Below are 22541 nucleotides of genomic sequence, written 5' to 3' on the forward strand. Positions count from 1 at the left end.
GTAAGAGAAAACCACGGAGGGTACTCCCCCATACCCACCTCCCTTTCTGGTAACCTGACCCTTGAAAAATCTCCAAGACATCTACCCATCAGCACTTCCCTATGCTGAGGCTCCAGACGCTCTCCAGCAGCGACACAATAAACCACATAAACCACCTCCTCTGGATCTCCATCCCTGAGTTTGCTAAATCCCTCTGAGGCACTGGTGGAGGCCACAAGGACCTTCCTTGTCCACAGTGAGATACCCTAGAAGAATTTCCATAGAACTGCCTATTGGCTGATGGGAGGACCAATACACACTAGACCAAACTGTCAGGACAGTGGAAGGAGACCTGAAAGGTTCAACAAGCTCAGGGATCTATAGCAGCAGCAACACCCAGAGATGGACCCAACTCTCTGAGCCCCATGTCCTCACCTAGGGAAAGGCCTAACCCCAGACCTCATAGGATGCTGTGCTGCCCACCTAGCAAACTGGCACACATGCACTCTTCGCTCCACATGTGGGCTCCACTCCTGCACTGGGACCCTGATCAAGTGACTCCTCCTCTCCTCAGTGAGCCCTTTTCTGATCTCCCCTGCCTTCCCTGAGGTGGAAGCAGCCGCTCCCAGCCTCCTTCAGCTTCTCCTGGGCAAGTGGGCTCTCTCAGTAGACCCTTAGCTCCTCGGGGCTATGCTGAGTTAGCACAGGGACAGGGATAGGAGACCTCAACCAGTCTAGAGATGGTCTAGGTCCTGAGAGGTTCTTGTTGCCTATGGCTTGCCTGGTGGATGGCTTCAATGCCTTGGCTATGAAGAGGTTTCTGGGCAGGGAGGCCCAGGCATGAAGCCTTGGGGTCTCTAGGTCAGGCTGGGCGCCAACCTGCCACCTCAACTTCCATGCTCCCTGGGGGCAACTGGTGCCATGCTCCTGTGCCACCCATGTCCCCTCTCTCTTCAGACCCTCTACTTGGCTGTTCTGGAACTGGCAAGCCCAACCCTAGCACCTGCTGCACTGATGGTCAGTCAGCCAAGGGGCTCAGAGATTGTTCAACTTCAAACGCATCCTGCCTTCCCTTAAAGCATGCCGCGACAGTTCTGCCCATGGAGGAAGTGCCTAGAGCCAAGGTCTTCTGCCCCAGGGCTCCCATTTTAGGGAAGGCCTTGGTTGTGTGTGTAATGAGCAGAAGTGGTATCAGTGACCCAGGCCCACAAGTAGTACAACCCCCACTGATGTCAACACTGTTGTCACCTACATACAATTCCCTGACCCCTTTGTTTCAGTAAGGTTTCATAATAAAGACATGTCACAAAGAGGAAATAAGGATTTGGAAGTACAAACATTGGAAAGCATTTTTTTTGAAGCCTGAGAAATTCTTAAAATTTAATTTAATTCTTAAATCTTTTTTTTTTTTAAGTCATAGATGGACATAGTACCTTTATTTTATTTTTTTTATGTGGTGCTGAGGATCAAACCCAGGGCCTCACGCATGCTAGGCGAGCGCTCTACCACTGAGCTACAACCCCAGCCCCAAATTCTTAAATCTTAATGCAACTCCTATAGATTCATCTAAAGACTAGTACAGATTCATCCAAAGACCAGTTTGGGATAAAACTGATAAGCATCAACTTATCAAGGAAGTAACCCAGGGAAGTGGGGCAGTGTTTGGGATTAAGTAAGCAAAGTGCTTCTGGAAGGCCTCCCTGATTTTGGATCCTGCCCCCTCCAGGCGCCTTGCTGATCAGGCTGTTGCCCTCTGATGGCTGACATTTCTTATGGGACTGACATATACCTCTCTGACAGACAAACTCATTCACAAGTCAACTTTATTTTTCTGCTTTTGGCCTCCCTTTCTTCCACTGTACCTGGGTCCAACACCCACACCTGCCATTCCCCAAGGATTCCCGCCCCTCTGAGCTCTGCGTACACTGATCCTCCTGCCTAAGCAGGGCCTCACTTGACAAAGCCCCATGCCTGTGCCAGGGTCTTCATTGCCTCAACTCATGGGCTGCCTTCCAGTCACTGTTCAGCCCTGGTACATGAAAATACTGGGCTCTGCTCCTCACCATGGTATGACCACATTCTATCATGACTGTCTCCCAGTTATCTCCCCAGGGCCTGGGTCCTTCCATCTTTGTATCCCCCACACTCAGGACACTCCCTGGTCTGGGGAGGCTTCTGTATGCTGGGAAGTGAAGGAGGGTCATCAGCTGGCTTGTTTATGGCCTAGAAGCACACCAGTACCTGTTCTGAATTGGCCGTGATGGGACCAGTCACACTCAGAGCCGGGGCCTGGGGAGCGGAGTAGGAAGCAGGAGGAGGCGAGGAATAGGAGCTGGCACTGGTCCTCTGCTGCGACTGAGACCTGGGTATGGTGGAGGCTGGATCTACTTCTGGGACACTCTGGCATAGCAACAACAAAGTCCTCAGTTTGCTTGGGCTGCCTGTGCCCAGACCCAGCACCTCCCCCAGCCTGAGCTGTGCTTTCCATCAAATTTTACAGAGCCCACCCAGTTTTACCATCAGGGCAGTGAAGCCACCAGTGGTTCCTCCTTCCACTTGTCTCACAAGGAGGGTGTGGCAGACAACCAATGTAACTCTAAAAGGCTGCAGAGACTGCACCATGAGCATTATGGTCATGGTTCTATTTTTTTAAAAATATTTTTTAGTCATAGATGGACACAATTTCTTTATTTATTTTTATGTGGTACTGAGGATCAAACCCAGTGCCTTGCACATGCTAGGCAAGTGCTCTACTGCTGAGCTATAGTCCCAGCCCTTCATGGTTCTATTATTAAGACCACCTTGGGATCCAGGTGGAGGGAGGGCTGTTATTAAGTTTTGCTAATCATGAATCTTTATTTGGTACCATAAGATTGCATTTTGGCCTTTTCAAGTAGACTAATATAAATAGCAATTATGCAATTTACTGAATGTTCTTTGTAATTATGGGAACAACACTGTTCCATGCATTATTTGAAGAATAAAGCAGGTTATGTTTATTTCACAAAGCATAGGGAAAGTGGTTCAGAGGGATCATAATGAGAACAATGCTTCGGAAGTATAATGCCTTGTGCCTTCCCTCAAAGCATGTGGGGATGGACTGTTCTGCCCATGGAGGCAGGGCCTGGGGCATTTCAGATAACCTCAGGAACATTAGTGCATGTGTTCACAAGAGACACACACACACACAGCACATTGTCTTCTTTGAGGCCCCTCATTTCAGACGGGCAGATGGGGGCCAGCAAGGAGGTGGGTGCCTCTCCTGACCCTGGAGCATTCCAGGCTCTCTCCCTGAGACAGGAGCTGGTTTCCAATCAATAACAGGACCAGATTCCCTATGAAATCACGACTGGCAACACCTGCATAATTTTTTCCTGTTTTTTTTTTTTTATTGGTGCATTATAGTTGTACATCTGTATGCTTTTAATTCTGAAGTGCAGAGCTGCCCCATCCATGCTGACATATAAGAGCTTCAGTGGGATGCTCAGACACAGACATTTCCTGGGCTCTGAATCCCAAGGCTAATGGAATTCAAAGATTCCTAGACTGATGCTGAATGCTCATTGCTCAAAATACATTTGAGATCCATCTGACTGGGCTGGGGGTGTAGCTCAGTGTAGAGAGTATGCTTAGCATGCATGACGCCCTAGGTTCAATTGCTAGCACCATATTAAAAAAAAAAAAAAAGATCCATTTGACTTACACAGTTCAAAAATGTAAACACTACTCTTTGCTAGAGTAAGAATAATGTCACCCTGCTGTACTGCTCTGAGGTGCTCTGGTGCTGAAGGGAAAGAGGACAGAATCCCATAACACATTCTACAGGCCTTGGCAGAGTGGGTGCTAATGACCCTCACAGGATGGCTCCGCCCAAGCAGCCATTTCCATGAAAACGCCTGAACTGATCCCTCTATTATATTCCTCCACAGTCAGTGTGAAAACCAGGAGGGGGGGCACTGCTGCCACTTAATCACCAGTCAACCAGCTGTCTCACTTCTGCATTCCCCTTGTTATTAAAAAGAAATGCCCTGGAGCTTTAAGAAAGCACGATGACAAGCTGAATAATTCAAAGGCAGCAGCAGAAGGGTGGTGGCAGCGGCTTGGCTCCCCTGTTCTACAGTCCATCTTTCTAGAAAATGCCAACTGGAAGCTTACCCGCTGGGGTGTATGGATGGGAGACAGAGCATCCAAGTCTGACATGGGAAATTCAACCCCTTTCCTCTTCAGCTCCTCGTAGATGTGCACAACACCGGTGAGGTCAGGACTGCTCCGAAAGGCATCGGCCCACGCCTGAGAGGAGAGAGCAAGGCCCATTAGGAAGTGGTTCTTAGCCAGGCCTGTCACAGTGCTGGAAAGTCAGCCTGGGCCCTCTGCAATGCTAAGTGCACTGGCAAAACCTACTCTGTGCCTCTCTTCCTGCAATCACTGCCACAACATGGTAGTGGCGAGATCCTGGCTTTCAGTGGTGCTACTGAGTGTGAACAAAAACACAAAACTTACTTCAGCACATATTTCCTTTGAGAAAAGGCAGAGAAATAACACCCACGCACTGTGGTGCATCCTAAAATGCAGGCATTTTCCTAATGGTAAGGAAATCAATTGCTGGAGCTGTTTAGCTAAAGGGAGTAGAAGGCTTGCCTTGATGTCTCCCGATGGGACACCCACCTCACTGGTGGAAGCAGGAACCATAAGCAAATTGAGCAGAAAAGAAAGGATAAATTAATGTGTGATGGGAAATACAGGGTCACTCTGGGTTTCTTTAGTAAATCAGTGACCACTAACACTGAGCTCGCCAAACCCAGACCTGCTGTTGGCAGGTGAGATAACTTTAACCCAAGGGTACAAAAGCCTATTGGGAGCCAGACTGTGGGCCAGTAGCCACAGCTCGCCCCCAGCAATTCTGCTACCAGCCCCATGTTTCTTTCTTGATGTTACACTGCTGATGATCTCCACATACACCTGCCCAAATAGAAAAACCTAATGGAAAGCATGACCACTACACACAACATAGGAAAGAACAGAAATTTGAATAGAGTACAACTACTGTTGACTTGTGAAACTCTTAATAATTAAAAAAAAAAAAACAACAACCCACATATCCTTCTTCTTTGGAAGTTACAGAATGCATTAAAAAACTGGAGTATAAGAGTCACCTCCAGTGCGTCCCTTCACCACTTGTATGAACTCAGAGGGGGCAGCACCTCCTGTGCCCATGATGCCATTGCCCAGTCTGTCACCATCACAACATTTAACTGTCTCCTTCCTCCAGCAATGCATTCCAATTAATCCAGAGGTAGCCACAGAAACTCTCTCTCTAACCAACAGATCCACTCAAAGTTAAAAGGTCAGCTTCCAAAAAGCCGCCTTAATTACCACTGGTGCCTCTTACTATAGATGGCACTGTCAGCCTGGGTTTCCTTGATGCCCTTAATTTGCCTACTCGGGATTTAACATCACAGCATCAGGAGATGGTGTCCTGGGCAACACTTCCTTCTGGATTCTGAGGGGGGCTGAAAGTGCCTACAGAATCTGTCAGAAAGGCCCAGCTGGAGAATCATGCTGCTTCCACCTGCCCTACCACAACCCCAGGTCCCAGAGCCTGGCCCCTGCCAGCTGCTCCATTGCACCTACCCCACTAAAAATCCAGCTGAGTTCTGTTACTCTATCCTCAAAATGCTCTGGTGTTTTCATTTAGGGTCTAAACTTAAGAGACAAGGGGCTGGGGTATAGTTCAGTGGTAGAGCACTTGCCCTGGGAGTGCAGGAGGCCTTGGGTTCCATGCCCAGCACCACACATGCACAAATTAGTTAAAAATAAAACAGCCAAAAAACCAAAATATTCAGGAGTCTAAAGACCACATTTACAGTCCCTTATTCACAGGAAAAGCTTGGTGGTGTTTCCTGGTGCTACCTCAGGCCTACTTCTATGGAGGTACAAACAGGTCCAGGGACCCCTTTCAATTTCCCTGGCTCCATACCCAAGGTGAATTTGAGATGGCAAGATGAAAGACTAAAGAACCATGCCATGCCATTCTCTCTGGTCAATGGATATCTCCTGGGGTGCTCTCTTCCATGGCACTCTCTTCCCCCATATTCACTGTGACTGCATCAGAGGTCTGGAGGGGAAATGCATATCATAGGATGGGTCAGTCAGATTCTCCTGCCAGGAGGTCTTCCCTAGGCTCAGGGTAAGAAAACTGTCCTCTGAAAATGTGGGAGGTAGTCACATGCTTGACTTGGACCAGGGGACAGAGAGAGTCTGTGTTCTGGAAAAGGAGCCACTGGGCGTGCTGGAAAGAATTTGGAGAGCCTGCCAGATCCCTCTTGTCCTTTCCCAGGCCCAGACACACCCCTGGCCTCAGTAACCTGGGCTTCTGGGAGGCCCTGCCTTGTCAGGACAAACTTCTCTTTGCTGAGGCAAGCAGAGTTGGCATCTATTGTTTGCAGCCAAACAGTCCTGGCTAATGTGCCCTGTCCCCACCTGCTACAATTCCAACTCCTGTCCGGGACCCCTGTGCAGTCTGAGTGAGATGGCTGCTAACAGAGCCTATGTTCATGACAGCAATCTCTACTGAACAAGATTCTGATGCCAACAGAGGAACAAATGGGGGTGGAGAAGATTGTTAAAGGAAAAATCATATGTGAAAATGCAGAGATGGGAGAAATCCAGAGATGCTATGTGTCTCCAGCATTTTCTTAGAACATGCCTAAGTAACTGTGTTCCTGTCGCCCTCAACCAGGTCAACCACCTTTAGAAGGTGCACATGAAGTCTCTTGCCCTAGCGCAGAGAAGGCAGCCAACTGACATTTGTTATGTTAAACTGAATTCTGTTCTCACAGTTACTAAACATCCTTATTTTCCTACTTCAGAGAACAGAGGAAAGATGGTCACTTAGGCTGTCAACAGACTGAAATGATAGTGATAAAGCTGGGCCCCCGCTGGAGGCCTGAGCCAGCAGAGAATCCTCCCTAGGGGAGTGGAAGCAAACCTGGAAAGATCTGGTCTTCCCTACGAACCCTGTCTGAAGCCCAGGAGCAGTAGGTTGGGGAGGGTGACGGGAGCTGCCTCCCTGATGGCTGCCTTATCCAAAAGCCAAGTATCATGGTGGCAGCAGTGCTAGCATTCTCTCAGGGTCCCCATCCCAGGAACTGGCCTGTTAACAACCAAGTGGTCACCTGATGGGAAGTCATACTCTTTGTATAATTCCCTCTTTTCCTGTAGCCTGTGGCTACAGTATTGGGAGGCTGAAGGACCCAGAGGCAGGTCTAATGAGGAGAAAAAAGGAAAGAGATCTGTTCGTGTTTTTATTTCTTTCATCTCTCTGAACTATACAGCAAACTGCAGACACAAATGCGAACCCCTCCTATTCACTGCTGTGTCCCTCAAGGTTTTAACAAACTCTTCAGGCATCAACTTTCAGATTGATAGATAATTGCTGATTTAAACTCTGGGTTCTGAGATGACTGTGGACAAAAGGAGACTCTGTTTTCTCCTGCTTATGTCCCCAGCTCAGATTTCCTGATCCTGGTGACGGGGTCTCTTGGGAGCTGCCTGTCCACACAGAATGTGGTCAGAGGCCTTCACTTAAGGGAATCTAGTGGTTGTGTTTTTCATTGGATTTTTTGAGGCAGCCACCAGGTCTCTGACACCTTCAAAGAACACAACACCTCTAGCCCCTTCCAGTCCTTCTGCCCCCACTTCCATCTCTACCCTGATGGGCTCACTTTCTTCAGTGGAAAGAAACTTCAGTGGAGAGTATTTTTAGACTCTATTGCTGGGGTACAGATAGTGGGGCGGGGAGGCATGGCCAGGCTGAAGCTGTTCTACCACGGTGATTCCATTCCTGTTCCCCAAAACAATTTTAGGGAAAGCCTGAGGGACGGCATAGAGGGGGAGCAGCCTTCTTGTCTTCTCAATGAATGGGACTTCGCGTGAGGAAAGACAAAGGAACATGGGCAGTAAGACCAGCCAAGGAAAACTTAAGGGTGAAAGTGAATAGAGAAGCCTATAGTAATCAAGCGGGGGTGAGGATTGGGGTGTTGCTAACCAGGGTTTTCTGCTCTTTGTGTGTCCTTCCCACTTGGCCCACCAGGGAGAGCAGCCCCACCCAGAAGGGTAGACACCATTGGCAGGGGAGTGACTCACTGAGCCCTTGCATGCTGTGCATGCACGATTCACACACTAGGCTTGGTCTCTGGGAAAAGAGAGGACATTCTTCTTCCACCTTTCTGAGTGTCAGGACCCTCTGGAATACATGAGCCTGAGGGTTGTTTTTTTGGGGAGAGATGGGGTGCCTATGGATGTCTAGAGGGCAGCCAAAAGACACATAAAACCTTGATGAGGGACAGGATGGAGTGTAGGGTGGGGTATCAGTGGATTCTCTTCACAGTTGCCCATTGGAGCTGCAGATAGCAAACATATACCACTGGAAATGCTACTTCTGTGGCCAAGCATAGGCTGACCAAATGAACTTGTGACCAGCACTCAAGGAAGGGAATTGGGGGACAGTGGGCTAGGGACAGGTGACATGACAGAACAAGCTCCATTACCCATTTTCCCTAAGGGCACAGGAGACTAGAAAAGCTGCTTTGAGGCTGGGTATGTGGCTCAGTGATGGAGCACTTGCCTATAATGTGTGAGGCCATAAACTCAATCCTCGGCACCACAAAGAAAAACAAAGTCTAAGGACCCTAAGTTTATTCATTATTTCACCTGTTACAGAAGCCACACTGTCCTGTAGCTCTGAGTGTGGCTCTTGTCTGTGTTGGGTGGCCAAGACAAAGGTGAAGGTTCCTGAGAAACACTGCAAAGCCTGGGGAGAAAGGTCATCCATCAGTCCCCGACTAAAGGATCTTCATCTCAAGCCCCTGCCTTTCACAGCTGAATCAGGGAACTGTATCCAGAGTATCCAGCCTGCATGGGAGCCTGCAAGACCCCTTGAGGTCTCATTCTGCTCAGGCCACCATGGGCTAGTGCACGCTGCTGCTGCTAAGCTAGTAGGGGGAGGTCTGGGGACACTGGTGTGGGCCGTTGTGCTGCATGGGCTGATCTCACAGGCTCAGGGCTGAGAACAGGCAGGCAGGAAGCCAGCCCCCAATTTTTAAGATAAGGAGGCAAATATCCAGGAAATTACATTACTTGTCTGAGGTTAGCAGCAGTGCTGGGGAAAACCCAGCAGAAGCTGGAAGCAAGGCAGGTGGTGATTAGACAAGGAAGCTTCACAATCAGGGCCAGGTATACAGAGACAAGACAGAGTGTGGGCCCAACCAGTGCAGAAGGCTCTGTGGGCCTCTTGTAGAGATCATGCCCCTTGATTTAGCTGTGCTTGCTATGAGGGTGAGCTGTACCCCAGTGGGCCCTACCAGGTCTCAGGGTGAGCAACTTCTTACCCAGGAAGTCACCTCCTGAGTCTGCAGCTACTGTAAGACCTACATAAGGGGTTCAGACTGAGGGACCCTGTCTTTAGTAAGAGAATGCCAATAATCATTCTCTTGGCAGCAATTCCTGGGGGTGTGCAGAGGAGTATAGCTCCAGAAGGAGGGGCTGTGGCAGGGTGGAGGAGGAAGAGGGAAGGGTAGGAGAAGGTGAAATGTAACCCTATGTGTGTGTGTGTGTGTGTGTGTGTGTGTGTGTGTGTGTGTGTGTGTATGTCAGAATGACATGCCAGAGGTTATCCTAGAGGAAACATGGGAAGAGACTCTGCTGTCATTCATACTCCTCCCCCCTTCAGAACTTCATTTAAAAAATACTTATTGACCATCCACTCTCCATATTCAACTGCTCTACATTCAACTAACCCCGGACTCTCAAGGAACTGAGTTACAGCAATCATAGAAAAATAAGCAAAGTTGCACTTGGAGACCATAAAGGAGGGTGATGTGAGAGGGAAAAAATCTGTATGTGCACTTTAAACCAGGTAGCCAGAAGGCCTCTGTGGTGTGTTTAATGATGAAGAGGAAACAACTTCTTCAAGAGCCTGGGCAGGACTTTGCAGGCAGAGGCCGCAGCTTCTCAGTTGGCACTTCTTGATCCTCTCTAGTCTTATGCTCAACCCCCCTGAAGAGCCCTTGTGCCCACTACCTGACCACATGGCTTTGCCCAGATCCCTCTGTCTCACTGCCTCCTTCTGCCCTTATGGAAACCCTGCTCACATTCCCCTGGCTTGGTCTCCCATCTCCTTTGGACACTTGCAGACTTTGTCTCACTCCTGCCAATGTGGGTGACTAACCTACATTAATGTCCTTGTGGAGGGGTTGGGGCTGTAGTTCAGTGGCAGAGCACTTGCCTAGCATGTGTAAGGCACTGGGTTCGATCCTTAGACCACATAAAAATAAACAAAATAAAGGCATGCTGTTTATCTAAAACTACAAAAAACTTTAAAGAAAAATGTCCTTGTGATAAAGAAAATTTGGTACCTATACATAATGGAATATTACTCAGCCTTAAATAAGAATGAAATTATGGTATTTGCAAGTAAATAGATGGAACTGGAGAGTACCATGCTATGTAAAATAAGACAATCCCAAAAAACCAAAGGCCGAATGTTTTCTCTGATAAGCAGATGCTGATCCATACTGGGGGGTGGGTAGAGAAGAATGAAGGAACTTTGGATTGTATGGAGGAGAGTGAGGGGAGCAGTGGGGCACGGAGGGAAGGACAGTAGATCGTGAGACAGACATTATTACCCTATATATATGTATGAAAAGAATTTTTTAAAAGATATTTATCACTGTCGAAGAAATTAATGAAAATAAGTAAGTAAATAAAAGTTAAAAAAAAAAAAAGGAAAAAAAAAGGAAAAATGTCCTTGTGGATTCTGTGCCCCACCCCTACTTGGTCCTAGGGTTTGAACCCAGGTGTCAAAACTGGTGGCTTAACCACTAAGCCACAGCTCCAGCCCTTTTAAATATTTTATTAGAGAGGGTCTCACTGAGTTGCTTAGGGCCTTGCTAAGTTGCTGAGGCTGGATTTGAATGTGTGATCCTCTTGCCTCAGCCTCCTAAGCAGCTGGGATTATAGGCATGTACCACTGTGGATCTTCCTTGTGAACTTTTGTGTCTTGTCACTGGGGTGCTCTAAAATCAGGTCTGTGTGCAGACAAGCTGGGAAACCTTCAATGGCTCCCCACTACCTACAGGACCAAGCTTAAGGCCCTCAGCATTCACAGTCCACAAGTCCTGCAAATCCTCTGGCCTCATCTCCTTCCTGCCCTGCCCACCACAAGCCTGGCCCCAGACATTCTTCATTACACCGTGTTCTCCATGAGATGGTTTCTCAAACATGTCCACAAATTCTTTAACACTGTCTTCAAGAGATGGAATTCAATTCCCCTACTCTTTTTTTTTTTTTTTTTTAGATGTTGGTAGACCTTTATTTTATTCATATATTTATATATGGTGCTGAGAATTGAACCCGGTGCCTCACACATGCCAGGCAAACACTGTACCACTGAGCCACAACCCCAGCCCCTAGTTTCCCTATTTTTTTTTTTTTTTTTTTTGTGGTGCTTCGGATCGAACTCAGGGCCTTGTGCTTGCGAGGCAAGCACTCTACCAGCTGAGCTATCTCCCCAGCTCTCGTTTCCCTGCTCTTAAGACTGGACCTGGTCATTATCTTCTAATAGAATAAGATGGGAAAGACGGTTTGTGACTTCAGAGACTGGATCATTAAGACCTAAACTCATATTTCCTGCCAATAATCAGCAAGGAACAGAGGCTTCCCACCAATAGTCATGTGGGGGTGACCTCTTGGGAGTGCAGCCTCTAGCCCAAGTCCAGCTTTCAGATGACTGCAGGAGACCCCAAGCCAGACTCGCCCAACAAGCTGATCCAGAGTGCTTGGCCCACAGAAACCATGCAGTAATGAACTTTTGTTTGTTTGTTTGTTTTTTGTTTTTTAGCTGCTAGATTTGGGGATAATTTGTTGCAGAGCCAGCAATAATGAAGACACCCCAAATGAGTCAACTGCTTTCTTTGATACTTCTGGGCCTTTGCACGCGCCATTCTCTCTGGCTGTGATGCCTCTCACATTCTGACTTTTCCACCAAGCTCCTCCTCATTCTCTCATTCTTCAGGATACAACAAAAATGTCATCTCCTCAGTGGAAAATGCCTCTACCACCCCTGAGTTGGCTCTTGCCCTGTGACCTCACCAACCTTGCACACAGCTCTAACATGGCCCTTCCCACTCCACATTGCCTCAGAGGACTGTTGAGGAGCCCCACCTGTCTACCTTTGTGGGCAGCAGGGGACTGGGCACCCAGGTTTCTTGAAAACTCTGTCAGTTGGTTAAAGAGTCACTGCTTTGGATTTTAGTCCAAAGGGAAGAGTACGAAGAAAATAAGTATTTCACAATAAATATCGAGGCCAGAAGGTTCCATTTTTCCCTCTAAATGGTGGGAGAGCATGAGGACTCATCAGAGGCCCCATCTTACTCTATCCCAACAAACTGGGTGAGGGAAGCCAGCCTACCTGAATCAGAGCAAGCACTTTGTCCTGTACAATGGTGGGAGGGTTATTCTTGGGAGAGATGATTTTGACCAGAACGCTGTCGATGAAATCTCGGTTGGCCACTAGGATGTGGAAGCGGTGGCCACAGTTCTTCACACACGTCTCCAGCACCTGATGTGGAGGGGGAGGGAGGGTCACCACTGTGAGAACTGGAGGAGACTCCAGGAACTGAGGAGGACAGCTGAGTGCCCCCCACCACCCGTCTTGCTCCTAGATCATCTTCCTCACACGTCTCCTCCAGAACCAAACCTCCACGGCACACACATTCCCACACTCTAATTCAGTCGTTCCTCCAGGGATGACAGCAGCCCCTTGCTGACTGAAGTCTCCTGTCCCTGCACAATAATCAGGCAATTAGTTGGTAATTGAGGCACCGGTTTTGCATGAGAAGGATGCTGGTGTTTTAATGGGATCAAAATGACTGAGCAGTCCCTGAAAATTAGCATTTCAACTCCTCTCTCTGGGCCTCTGGGTGTGAGACATTAGCCAATGAGAAACAGGCTCTGTCACAAGAGGAGGTTGCTGTGACAGCTTGAATTGCCTGGTGAGTTACTGGCCCTTATGTGTGAGGAACCAAACATGCTCACACACACCCCACACATCCCTGCGTCTGCAAACAAAATTGGCAATGACAAGGGATCTTCCACCCTTGACAAATGGTTTGTGGGCCTCAGCTGCCAGTGGCTTTAAGGTACATGTTCGAATCAGATGCCGCCTACTCCTCCTTTGTCCAGATCAGTCTACAGGCCTCAGCTGATCAGAAAGACTGGCATACAGGCTCTGACCAGATGGCCAGTGTGGGCTAGACTCAGTTCTGCCACTTCCTCCCTCAGCAGCCCAGAACAAATGTTTCAGGGCCTCAGCTTATTCACCTGTCAGGTGGGGACAATAAGTCCTCCTTTGCAGGACTGTTGGGAAGATTAAAGAGAATATGTGTAAAGCAGTTAGCAGTGTCTCATGCAGGGTCGGGACCAATGAAGACTATGATTATAAGAGTTACAATTCATCAGACTGCTTACCCACTTGAATAAAGGAACAGCTTCTTATTCTGCCATAGGACAAGTAAGAACCCCCATGAGGACCTCTCCATTCTTGAACACAGCTCTGACCTTCTCAGCTCTCTAGAAATCAACCCATAGGATTACCTGGCCCTTTCCATGCCACCCCCACCTCTAGTGCCACAGTCAACTGGCCAAGAAATGCCTCCTTGAAAGGATATCAATACCAGTGACAGGACATTTCTGATTACCTCGGTTATTCTCATGTGCCCAAACTCATCTGACCACAGCTTAACTTACACAGTTCTTCCACAGATCTGGTTCAGACTGCTGGACTTCACCTTGACAAAGCATGACTGTAGAGAAAGTTCCAGAACTGTGATGTTGACTGAATTCTTGCTACATGCCAGGCACTTAGAGAGATCCTTCCATATCACAGGTAATTTCATTCCATTCTCACAACTAATTAGTTCTCTTTAAGTGGACCTTATTACCCCATTTTTTAAAGATAAAAGGCTTAGAAAGAAAAAGAGACTAGTCTAGGCCCAAACTGTAGGTCAATGCCAGAGGCAGGATGGAAATTCAGAACCACCTTCACAGGAGCCCTGGTCTCCTCACCTCCCCAAGGGCACTGGACCATCACTCTCATAAGCTCTCCTCCAAGGACCCACATCAGCTGAGAATCTCTCAGATGACAGGAATTATATCCTAGATTTCTTGTCCCTTCGATTGTTCCTTGAAATAATCCTATAAGTTGGGTATTATCCCATTTTAGAGTTGAGGAAACTGAGTCTCAGAGTTGTCATACAACTTGACCGAGGAGGCCACAGTTGGGACATCCCAACCCGGGCAGTTCAGCAGCCAGCCAGAAATTGTCTTTCTCCCACTTCTGCAGTGCCCTAGGGCAGCCTGAGGCTCTAGCTCCTCTCCCAGGTAGGCCATAGGCAGGCCACTCTTCTTGCTTTTAGGAAGCATGTCACTTAGTTCTATTAGATGGTAGATCTCAAGGTCAATGTGTCCCAGCCTGGCCTTGAAAACACCACCAGCAGAGGTGTATGTGCTGCAGAGCATTCCAAAGCCTATTCAAGCAGGAGATGCAGCAGGGCCTCCTGGTCTGGGAAGAGCCCCTTTAGGCCACCTTGCCAAAAAGTCCCTGGCAGATCTGTCCCTCTAGTTTATAAGCCATGAGACACAGTGGGAATTTTCCAGAGTGCAGCCAAAATCCATGGAGTAAGCAAAAGGGGCCTGGAAGCAATCGGAAGCAGATGTTTCCATCGTATACACAAAGTCTCAAGCAGACAGCCCTTCAGGATCTCTAGCTCCTATTTTGGGTAAATACTAACAATCTTGGCAGGAACAGATACAAAGCTAGGAAAGAGCCACAAAAAGCAAGAAGACAGCTGGCTGTGGTGGTGGACACCTGTAATCCTAGCAATTCAGGAGGCTGAGGCAGAAGGATCACAGGTTTGAGGTCAATCTCAGTAACTTAGCCAAGACCCTCAGCAAGGTACTGAGACCCTATCTCAAAATAAAAAGTAAAAAGGGCAAGGGATGTAGCTCAGTGGTAGAGCGCCCCTGGGTTCAATTCCCAGTACTGAAAATAAAAAATAAAAACAAAAGCAGGAGGACTGAGAACAACTAATAGGGCATGTGGAGTCAACAAAGCAGATGTGAGATGATGCTTTAAAATGTACCACGTGAGGCCCTGGGTACAGGGACAATGGTTCTGCATATCCACAGGTCTCCCGAAGGTATCAGCTGATTAGTAGCAGAGACCCGACCATTAGGAAAGGTCAGATAATGTCCAGGCCTGTAAAGAAGTCAGACACCAGGAAAATGCTCTGACATGTTACAGTTCATTCCCTGGTGATGTGACTTATTGACAACAACTCATTTGGAGCATCACTCTGGGTTTAGTGAACACAGTGGCTCAAAATCTGAGAAAAATAAAAGCTTTCAACTTTCTGTTTCTTAACTGGCATTTTCTCCTTTATTATTCACATCCCAATTGGCTGGCAGAGAGAACTCTCCTAGTAAGTTTTGGGGTTTACTTGGGCAATGAATCCAGATAGTTTCTCTGCTTTAAAAGGAAACACGTTATGGCTGTTTTGGATAAATAACCCACTATTCAAACCTACATAGAAGCCGACATGCTGACCTGTTATAGTTTCTATTATAAGAACTCGCTGTGGCCCAGATTTTGCCACATCTGAAAAATTGTTAGCTTTTAAGACAGAAATAGCAACTGAAGTCTCCCTTTTAATTCTCTGACATCTTAAGAAGGGCAAAAATCTGGTCCGCTCTTCCTGAAAGGAGACACTTGGTTAACTTTTTCAAGAACCTTTGCAGCTATTTTCAGTTTTTACCCCAAACAAAAGATCATTTTTTTAATGGCAAACCACAGCTCAATACCTTACTAGCTGTGAAGGCTGGACAAAACCTCTAGACCTCTCTGAGCCTCAGTTTCCTCATCTGTATGAGGGAGATAATGAAACCCATTTTGGAAACTGCCTATAACTATCTGTAACAATATCTGAAAGCTTAGTACAGTTTAGGGTAGGTTCTAGATAGGTGGAAGTGAATCTTTTTAAAACTTTCCAATACTGGGGATTGTAACCAGGACATAGCACAGGCTAGGCAAGCACTGCATAGTGATGCAGTGCTACATCCCAAACTGAGCTACATCAAAAAACTCTTTTTATAAAAATCTTATTTTGAGAATGGTCTCCCTCGTTGCCCAATCTGGCCTTGAATTTGCAATCCTCCTGCTTCATCTTCCTGAGTAGACAGACCACAGGAGTGCCACAGCACATGGATGGAAGAGAACATTTTTATAAAGAGAGAACTGTCATCTAACAGTCTCAGAGTAGGCTGGTGGCAGGAAGGGGACCAACCCTGGCCTCTGACTCCTCTGCTCTGGGCTTTTGTACCTGCCCATGCCTTATCTTCTGCTGGTTTGCATGTACTAAACCGAAGCTCACCCCCATGTCAGAGAAAAGGAGGAAAACACAAGGGTGCTGCCCGAAGGCTCCGTGGAACTTCAGTGGCACTGGCCCCATGCCATTCTGAGGCCATGTCAAGTGGACAGAGGGATGGCTCATCCTGTGGAGTAAATGAGGCTAGACAGCAGCACTTACTGTCAGTGCCAGCATCACCTCCCTGTAGTTCCGGTTCCCGCTGAGCCGCTTCTTCAGGGCTCGGATGGCATCCTTTGGCCTGGAGAAAAAGACAGGCATAGTAAGATCCTCCCAAGTCCCATTCTGTAGTACTGTCCTACAAATTCACTCCCACATGCATCAACTAGCATATATACAAGGTTATTCATCACATCATGTTTATAAATGTACATGATTGGAAACAAACCAAATGGCCACCAATAGAAAATGAGTTCAATTAACATCATGGCTCATCCATACAATGGAATACTAGGCAGCTGAGAAAAAGAATAAAGAAATTCCTTATACATTATTATGGACCAAACTTGAAGACATGCATAAAGTTATCTGTGGAATAGTGCATAAGGAATGATGGTATTTATGTTATAAAAGAACAGCAAAGACATATGCAGCACATGTCAGGGTCAGAGGAGAATCACTGGAGGGAGCCCTAAGACCTGGTAACAGTGGCTGCCCCCAAGGAGGGGAAATGGATGGCAGAGCTAGAGGGGATTTTTCACTGGAGTAACTCTTTGCAGACATTTTGAATTTGTATCACATTCACGTGTTGTTTCCTCAAAACACTATCTAACCCAGTGGTGGATGGGGGCATTGAAGAGTTTTTCCAGACCACAAGAGAGACATGGGGAGAGTAAATGGCTAGGTCTTTACTGAAACTTCCATGTTCACTTCCTTCTATACTCCATGGAACTCCTTCTCCCAGAGAAAACTCAAGTGAGTCTCCTCAAAGCCCAAGGAATTCTGTGTTTTCAGGTTATAGATATAATGTGGATTCCCACGAGGAATTCTACAGAATCACAGGCAATCTCCAGTTTATAAAGGGGCCCTATTCCTTGTTCCTAAATTGATAGCTTTTGAATTCTTCCTTACATTATATTATACCTGAGAAAGTTAAGATCCTAAGTTCTCTATGTATACATGGAAAGATTGGGTCTAACATGTTATGTAATTTATTTTAATACATGATTCCATAAAGCTGTGGGTCTAAGAGCTGCCCCTGGCACAAAGCCCCTGCTCCTGGTGTCCCATCGCCCAGTGCTCTGGGGAGCCCCACCCAGTTGCCAGCCAGCCCTTCGCTATCACAGGTGGGCTCCGGTCTTCCACTAAAGGATGTGTAACTGTACCTCCCTCGTTCCTAGGATGAGTGTTTGAGAGTCTGGGACTTCCGACTTCTATAGTTCTAACAATTTTTTTATAGTTTATAGTGACTTTTTTTATTAAAAATCATAAATTTACATAGGACAATGTTGTTTGATTCATTGTTATTTTTTTCCCTTTCCCCCCACCCCTCCCACCCCTCTTTTCCCTCTATACAGTCCTTCCTTCTTCCATTCTCACCACCCTCCTTATCCCTAACCCTAAACCTAACCCTAATGCTAACCCCTCCTACCCCCCATTATATGTCCTCATCCACTTATCAGCGAGATCATTCGTCCTTTAGTTCTTTGAGATTGGCTTATCTCACTTAGCATGATATCCTCCAATTTCATCCATTTGCCTGCAAATGCCATAATTTTATCATTCTTCATGGCAGAGTGATATTCCATTGTATATACATGCCACAGTTTCTTTATCCATTCATCAACTGAAGGGCATCTAGGTTGGTTCCACAATCTGGCTGTGGTGAATTGAGCAGCTATGAACTTTGATGTGGCTGAATCTCTGTAGTATTCTGATTTTAAGTCCTTTGGGTATAGGCCTAGGAGTGGGATAGCTGGGTCAAATGGTGGTTCCATTCCAAGCTTTCTGAGGAATCTCCATACTGCTTTCCAGAGTGGCTGCACTAATTTGCAACCCCACCAGCAATGTATGAGTGTACCTTTTTCCCCACATCCTCACCAACACCTATTGTTGCTTATGTTCTTGATAATCACCATTCTAATTGGGGTGAGATGAAATCTTAGTGTAGTTTTGATTTGCATTTCTCTTATTACTAGAGATGTTGAACATTTTTTTTAGTTCTAACATTTGTACTCTGTTTACTAAATGGAGATGTCCTTTCAAGTGTGTGTAAGGAAGTCAGGGGAGGGGAGAGTGGAAGCTTTGCCAATCAGCCTAATTTAGAGGGAAAGACACAGTAAGCAACCAGGTTTCTTGAAAAAATTTAAATGCCCTGAACCTCCATTTCCCATTCTGAACTTGAAACATAGCTGCCCTGTGGGAATTCTTGGCTCCTGAATCAAAGACCTGATGGGATGGGAATGGGCCCTGGCCAACTATGTTTGCAATATGGCTGCAGTTTCCAAATGGGGATGCTGATTTCTGCAAATATGGGACATGAGCTATTCTGTGCTCTGATGGGCTGAGCTGGTGTAAGTCAGCAGTTATTGGCCAGGTGCATACACTGATTTCCTCTCTCAAGGGCTCTGCCAATCCACGGTCATCCCAGACCCGCAAGACCGGTAGCTGCCATCCCTCTCAGCGCAGTCTTTTTCTTCGCCTCCTGAACTTACATGGAGCAGAAAAAATGGACACAGCTTTCCCTCCAAGAGCAGCAAGCACTTGTGCCGGCAGAACCAGCTCTCAGGGAATGGGGCAATCAGACAGTCGGCAGGCTCCCAGTTAGGTTTAAACTGAAAATTCATCCCCAGGCTGCGGGAAGTGCTGCCTGAGAGTGATTGGGTGAACACAAGAGCAAGTATTTATCTCTGTCCCCAGGGGAGAAGCTTCAGAGAGGAGCATCACAGTCAGGTCAGAGGAACTGCAAAGTCTCAAGGAGCTGCTGCAGATTAGACAGCTGGAATTGGAAACCCAGAGAAGGCAAGAAAAGCTGAGTCAAGGGCTGTGGTGGAGCAGGAGGAAAGATCAGGCAAGTGTAAGAGGCACCAAACCCCAGAAGCACTCACTGGAAAGGCCAGGCCTGTCAGGGTAGCTCCCCAGGGCCCCATGATCCCATCTCTGCAGCACCCTCCCACCCAGGACTCCTGAGAGTCATTCTTTCCAGTCATACAGCAAGCTCATCACTGGTCCCCAGGGCCTTTAGACCATCAGGCTTCAGTTCCAGACCTGTTCTTCTGAGAAGCATTCTCATTTCCCACCCCTAGGAGGCTGCCCCTCCTCCATCACTCTGAAAACACACACACACGCGCACACACACACACACAAGCCTCAGCCATGCTTTCGCTGTGCTGCATTTACTGGTTCCCCTTCTGTGCCCCTCCAGCTTAGAGGCTGCAATGCAGATAAAGACTCAGTGAACTGGGGAAGGTCAGAGATGGTCTTGAAAATGATCCAGGTCAGCAGATCCTCTTCAGAGTTGCAGACCACTGTTGCATGGGGAGCAATTCCCAAATTCACATGTGTGTCCTAATTAGATCTGGGGTGAGGCCTGGTAAATAGGGTCTCAAACATTTAGTTAGGCACTCATGGTTAATGAGTGCTGGACTGCTGTAAAAGGCTTCGGGTGTCAGCGTTCTTCATGCTTAGGTAACCTTAGCCCTGGACATTGAGGAGAGCCCAGAGAGACGCCTGTAGGGCCATTCACCAATATGCACTTGCCAGGACCATGGTTTCCAGCAAAAAAGCAAAAAAAAAAAAAAAAAAAAAAAAAAAAAAAAAATATATATATATATATATATAAAGTTCAGGCACAGCTTCAGTGACTAGACCAGGTGAGCCTAGGTTTGCATCCTGCATGTTTCCATCTTGCTATGCTATGAAGCTCTTGGCAAAAGAGTAAACTATTCTGGGTCTCAGTCTCCTCACCATTAAAACAGGCTGTCCCTATTTTATAGGGCTGTTGGGGCAGGTGCTGTATAAAATGATGCAAGCTGGACACAGGACCTGGCACAGTGCAATTGCTAAGAGAGAGACAGGCAATCCTTAAACAACCCTATGAGATAAAGTACTGTTGGTAACCCCATATTATAAATGGCAAGACTGAGACACAGGGAGATGTAACACACCTGAGGTCACACAACAAGTGAACAGTGACCCAGGCTTCCAGTCCAGGTGGATGGCTCTAGGCTCTGCAACCTTAATCTACTACATTATGCTTCCAAAGTGTGCTGCACACACTGCTCTGTGGCCTAGGGATTCCACCTCCCCCCGACCCCCATCATCCACCTGCCTCTCCTGGCAGGTGCCCTGGTATTCTAGAAGACTCCACTTGGGTGTCACCTCCTCTAAGAAGGCTTTGCTACCTGTAGCCTCAAGGCTGGCTGGTGACTATTGCATTAGTTTGTCTCCATAGCCATATATAGCTTCTTTCTCTTTCTCTGTCCTTGTCATGCTGTGTTATGATTATGTTTACATGCCTGCATTCCTCATCAGACTGTGAGTGCCTTAGGGACTTCATTCATTTACTCCCTTACTCAACAAATATTTATTGAGAGCAAATCATGTGATGCTGTGCTTAGGATTAGGGATAAACTAGAGGTAAAAGAGATGGAATTGGGCTGCAAATAAAGCTCAGTTGGTAGAGTGCTTGCCTCACATGCACAAGGCCCTGGGTTCAATTCCCAGCACCATTGAAAAAAGGAGAGAGATGGAATTCCTGCCCTCACGGAGCTCATAGACCCGCAGGGGTTATGCACAAGACAGACAATGACATTGCACTGACATGTAAGTTTAAACTGTGATGAACTTAAGTATAATACCAGGTACTATGGAATCATCTAACAGAGAATTTGTCCAAATTGGAGGGAAGGGGGCCAGTGAAGCATGATTTAAGCCCAGGTCCTGTGAGTGTTGGCAACCATTTAGAGAAAGTGACCAGTTGGGGAAAATAAGGAATAGCAGTCAGAAGCTCTCCAGAGAGGACCAAGAGAGAATGGGTGGGCACCCTCCCATCAGCCCAACTTTTGGGGTTTTTCTTCCTCTTGGGAAGTGACTTAAGACAGTCAAGGCAAGATGAAAAATCTCTCACTCAAACATGCACCAAAAGAAGCCTGGGCCACCAGAGGGAATGGGCATCCAGATCTATGAGCTGCAGATTAAGAAAACACGCACCAGTTCAGCCAATTTGGAAGGGTTCCTATTCTGCCCTCAAGCCACATAGGTATTTGTGCAATTCACCAGAAAAGAAGAGCTGTGAACATATTTACATGATGCTCATATTGTGGAGAATTTCAAACTGGGGACAGGAATGCAGAGAATTCAAGGAGCTGAAAGGGCAGTGGGGCTGAAGGGCCTGTAGTGGTGCCATAGAAAGGTGTGGTTAAGGGTTTTCACCCCCAGAGCCTGAGAAGGCCCTGAGGCTTATTAGCAAGGGTTGGTTTGCTGAGATCTGAGGCAGGGACTAGATGGGAGGGAAAAGGGCTGAAGCAGATGCCTGGAAGAACAGAGCAGATGAGAGAAGGACACACCGACCTGGACCTCCTTTTCAGCCTGATTCCAGATGGTCTCTCTTGGCCCTGTGCATCCAAGACCACAAATCTATCTCTCAACTCACTGACCATTTTTTATGCCACCCTGAGCTACAAAGAACACATGTTATCCTGTCAATCTTGAAGCCCCAGACCAAAGCCTTCAGGACACCTCTGCACCTGCCCTTCCCTCAGAGCCCATGGCATTGGGCATAGGCCTCAGCCACAATCCCAGCAGTGGTCCTAGGTAAGCCCTCATAAATAGGCTGGTACATCCTCCTTGGCATCTTGGAGAACTAACCCTTCACTTGGAGGTGCTAAACACAGTTGGACATCTGGATAAATGAATAAATGAGTGGCAAATGAAAGGGATGCAAGGAATAAAGGAGCCCAGAGTTCCTGCCCTGCCCTCAAGTCACATAGGTATTTGTGCAATTCACCAGAAAAGAAGAGCTGTTAAGGTCTGAAGGAAGGTAGCCAGGCTGCTTCCTTATGGTATTAGAGATGGGCCAGTACGGGCCACTGCCCCCAACTCCAGAGTCATCTGTGCAGCCACACTGCAGCATCTCTCCTG

At 47.2% G+C, this 22541-nt stretch overlaps 1 protein-coding gene across 12 annotated transcripts in view; it reads right to left on the reverse strand.

Moving 5' to 3' along the window:
- TOM1L2 (target of myb1 like 2 membrane trafficking protein) overlaps positions 1 to 22541 on the reverse strand; it is a 115943-nt gene that overhangs the window by 30933 nt on the left and 62469 nt on the right. For all 12 annotated transcript variants that reach the window (XR_013762836.1, XM_079133798.1, XM_079133796.1 and 9 more), the window contains exons 3-6: positions 16623 to 16701; positions 12449 to 12598; positions 4135 to 4269; positions 2221 to 2379 (exon numbers count right to left, since the gene is read on the reverse strand). Coding sequence is in view for 11 of the 12 variants with exons in the window: in XM_079133798.1 (XP_078989924.1) it covers positions 2221 to 2379; positions 4135 to 4269; positions 12449 to 12598; positions 16623 to 16701 (523 nt within the window). In the remaining variant the exon portion in view is untranslated. The remainder of the gene's footprint in view (positions 1 to 2220; positions 2380 to 4134; positions 4270 to 12448; positions 12599 to 16622; positions 16702 to 22541) is intronic.

This window comes from Sciurus vulgaris (assembly GCF_902686455.1).
Source record: "Sciurus vulgaris genome assembly, chromosome: 3".
Classification (NCBI taxonomy): Eukaryota; Metazoa; Chordata; class Mammalia; order Rodentia; family Sciuridae; genus Sciurus; species Sciurus vulgaris.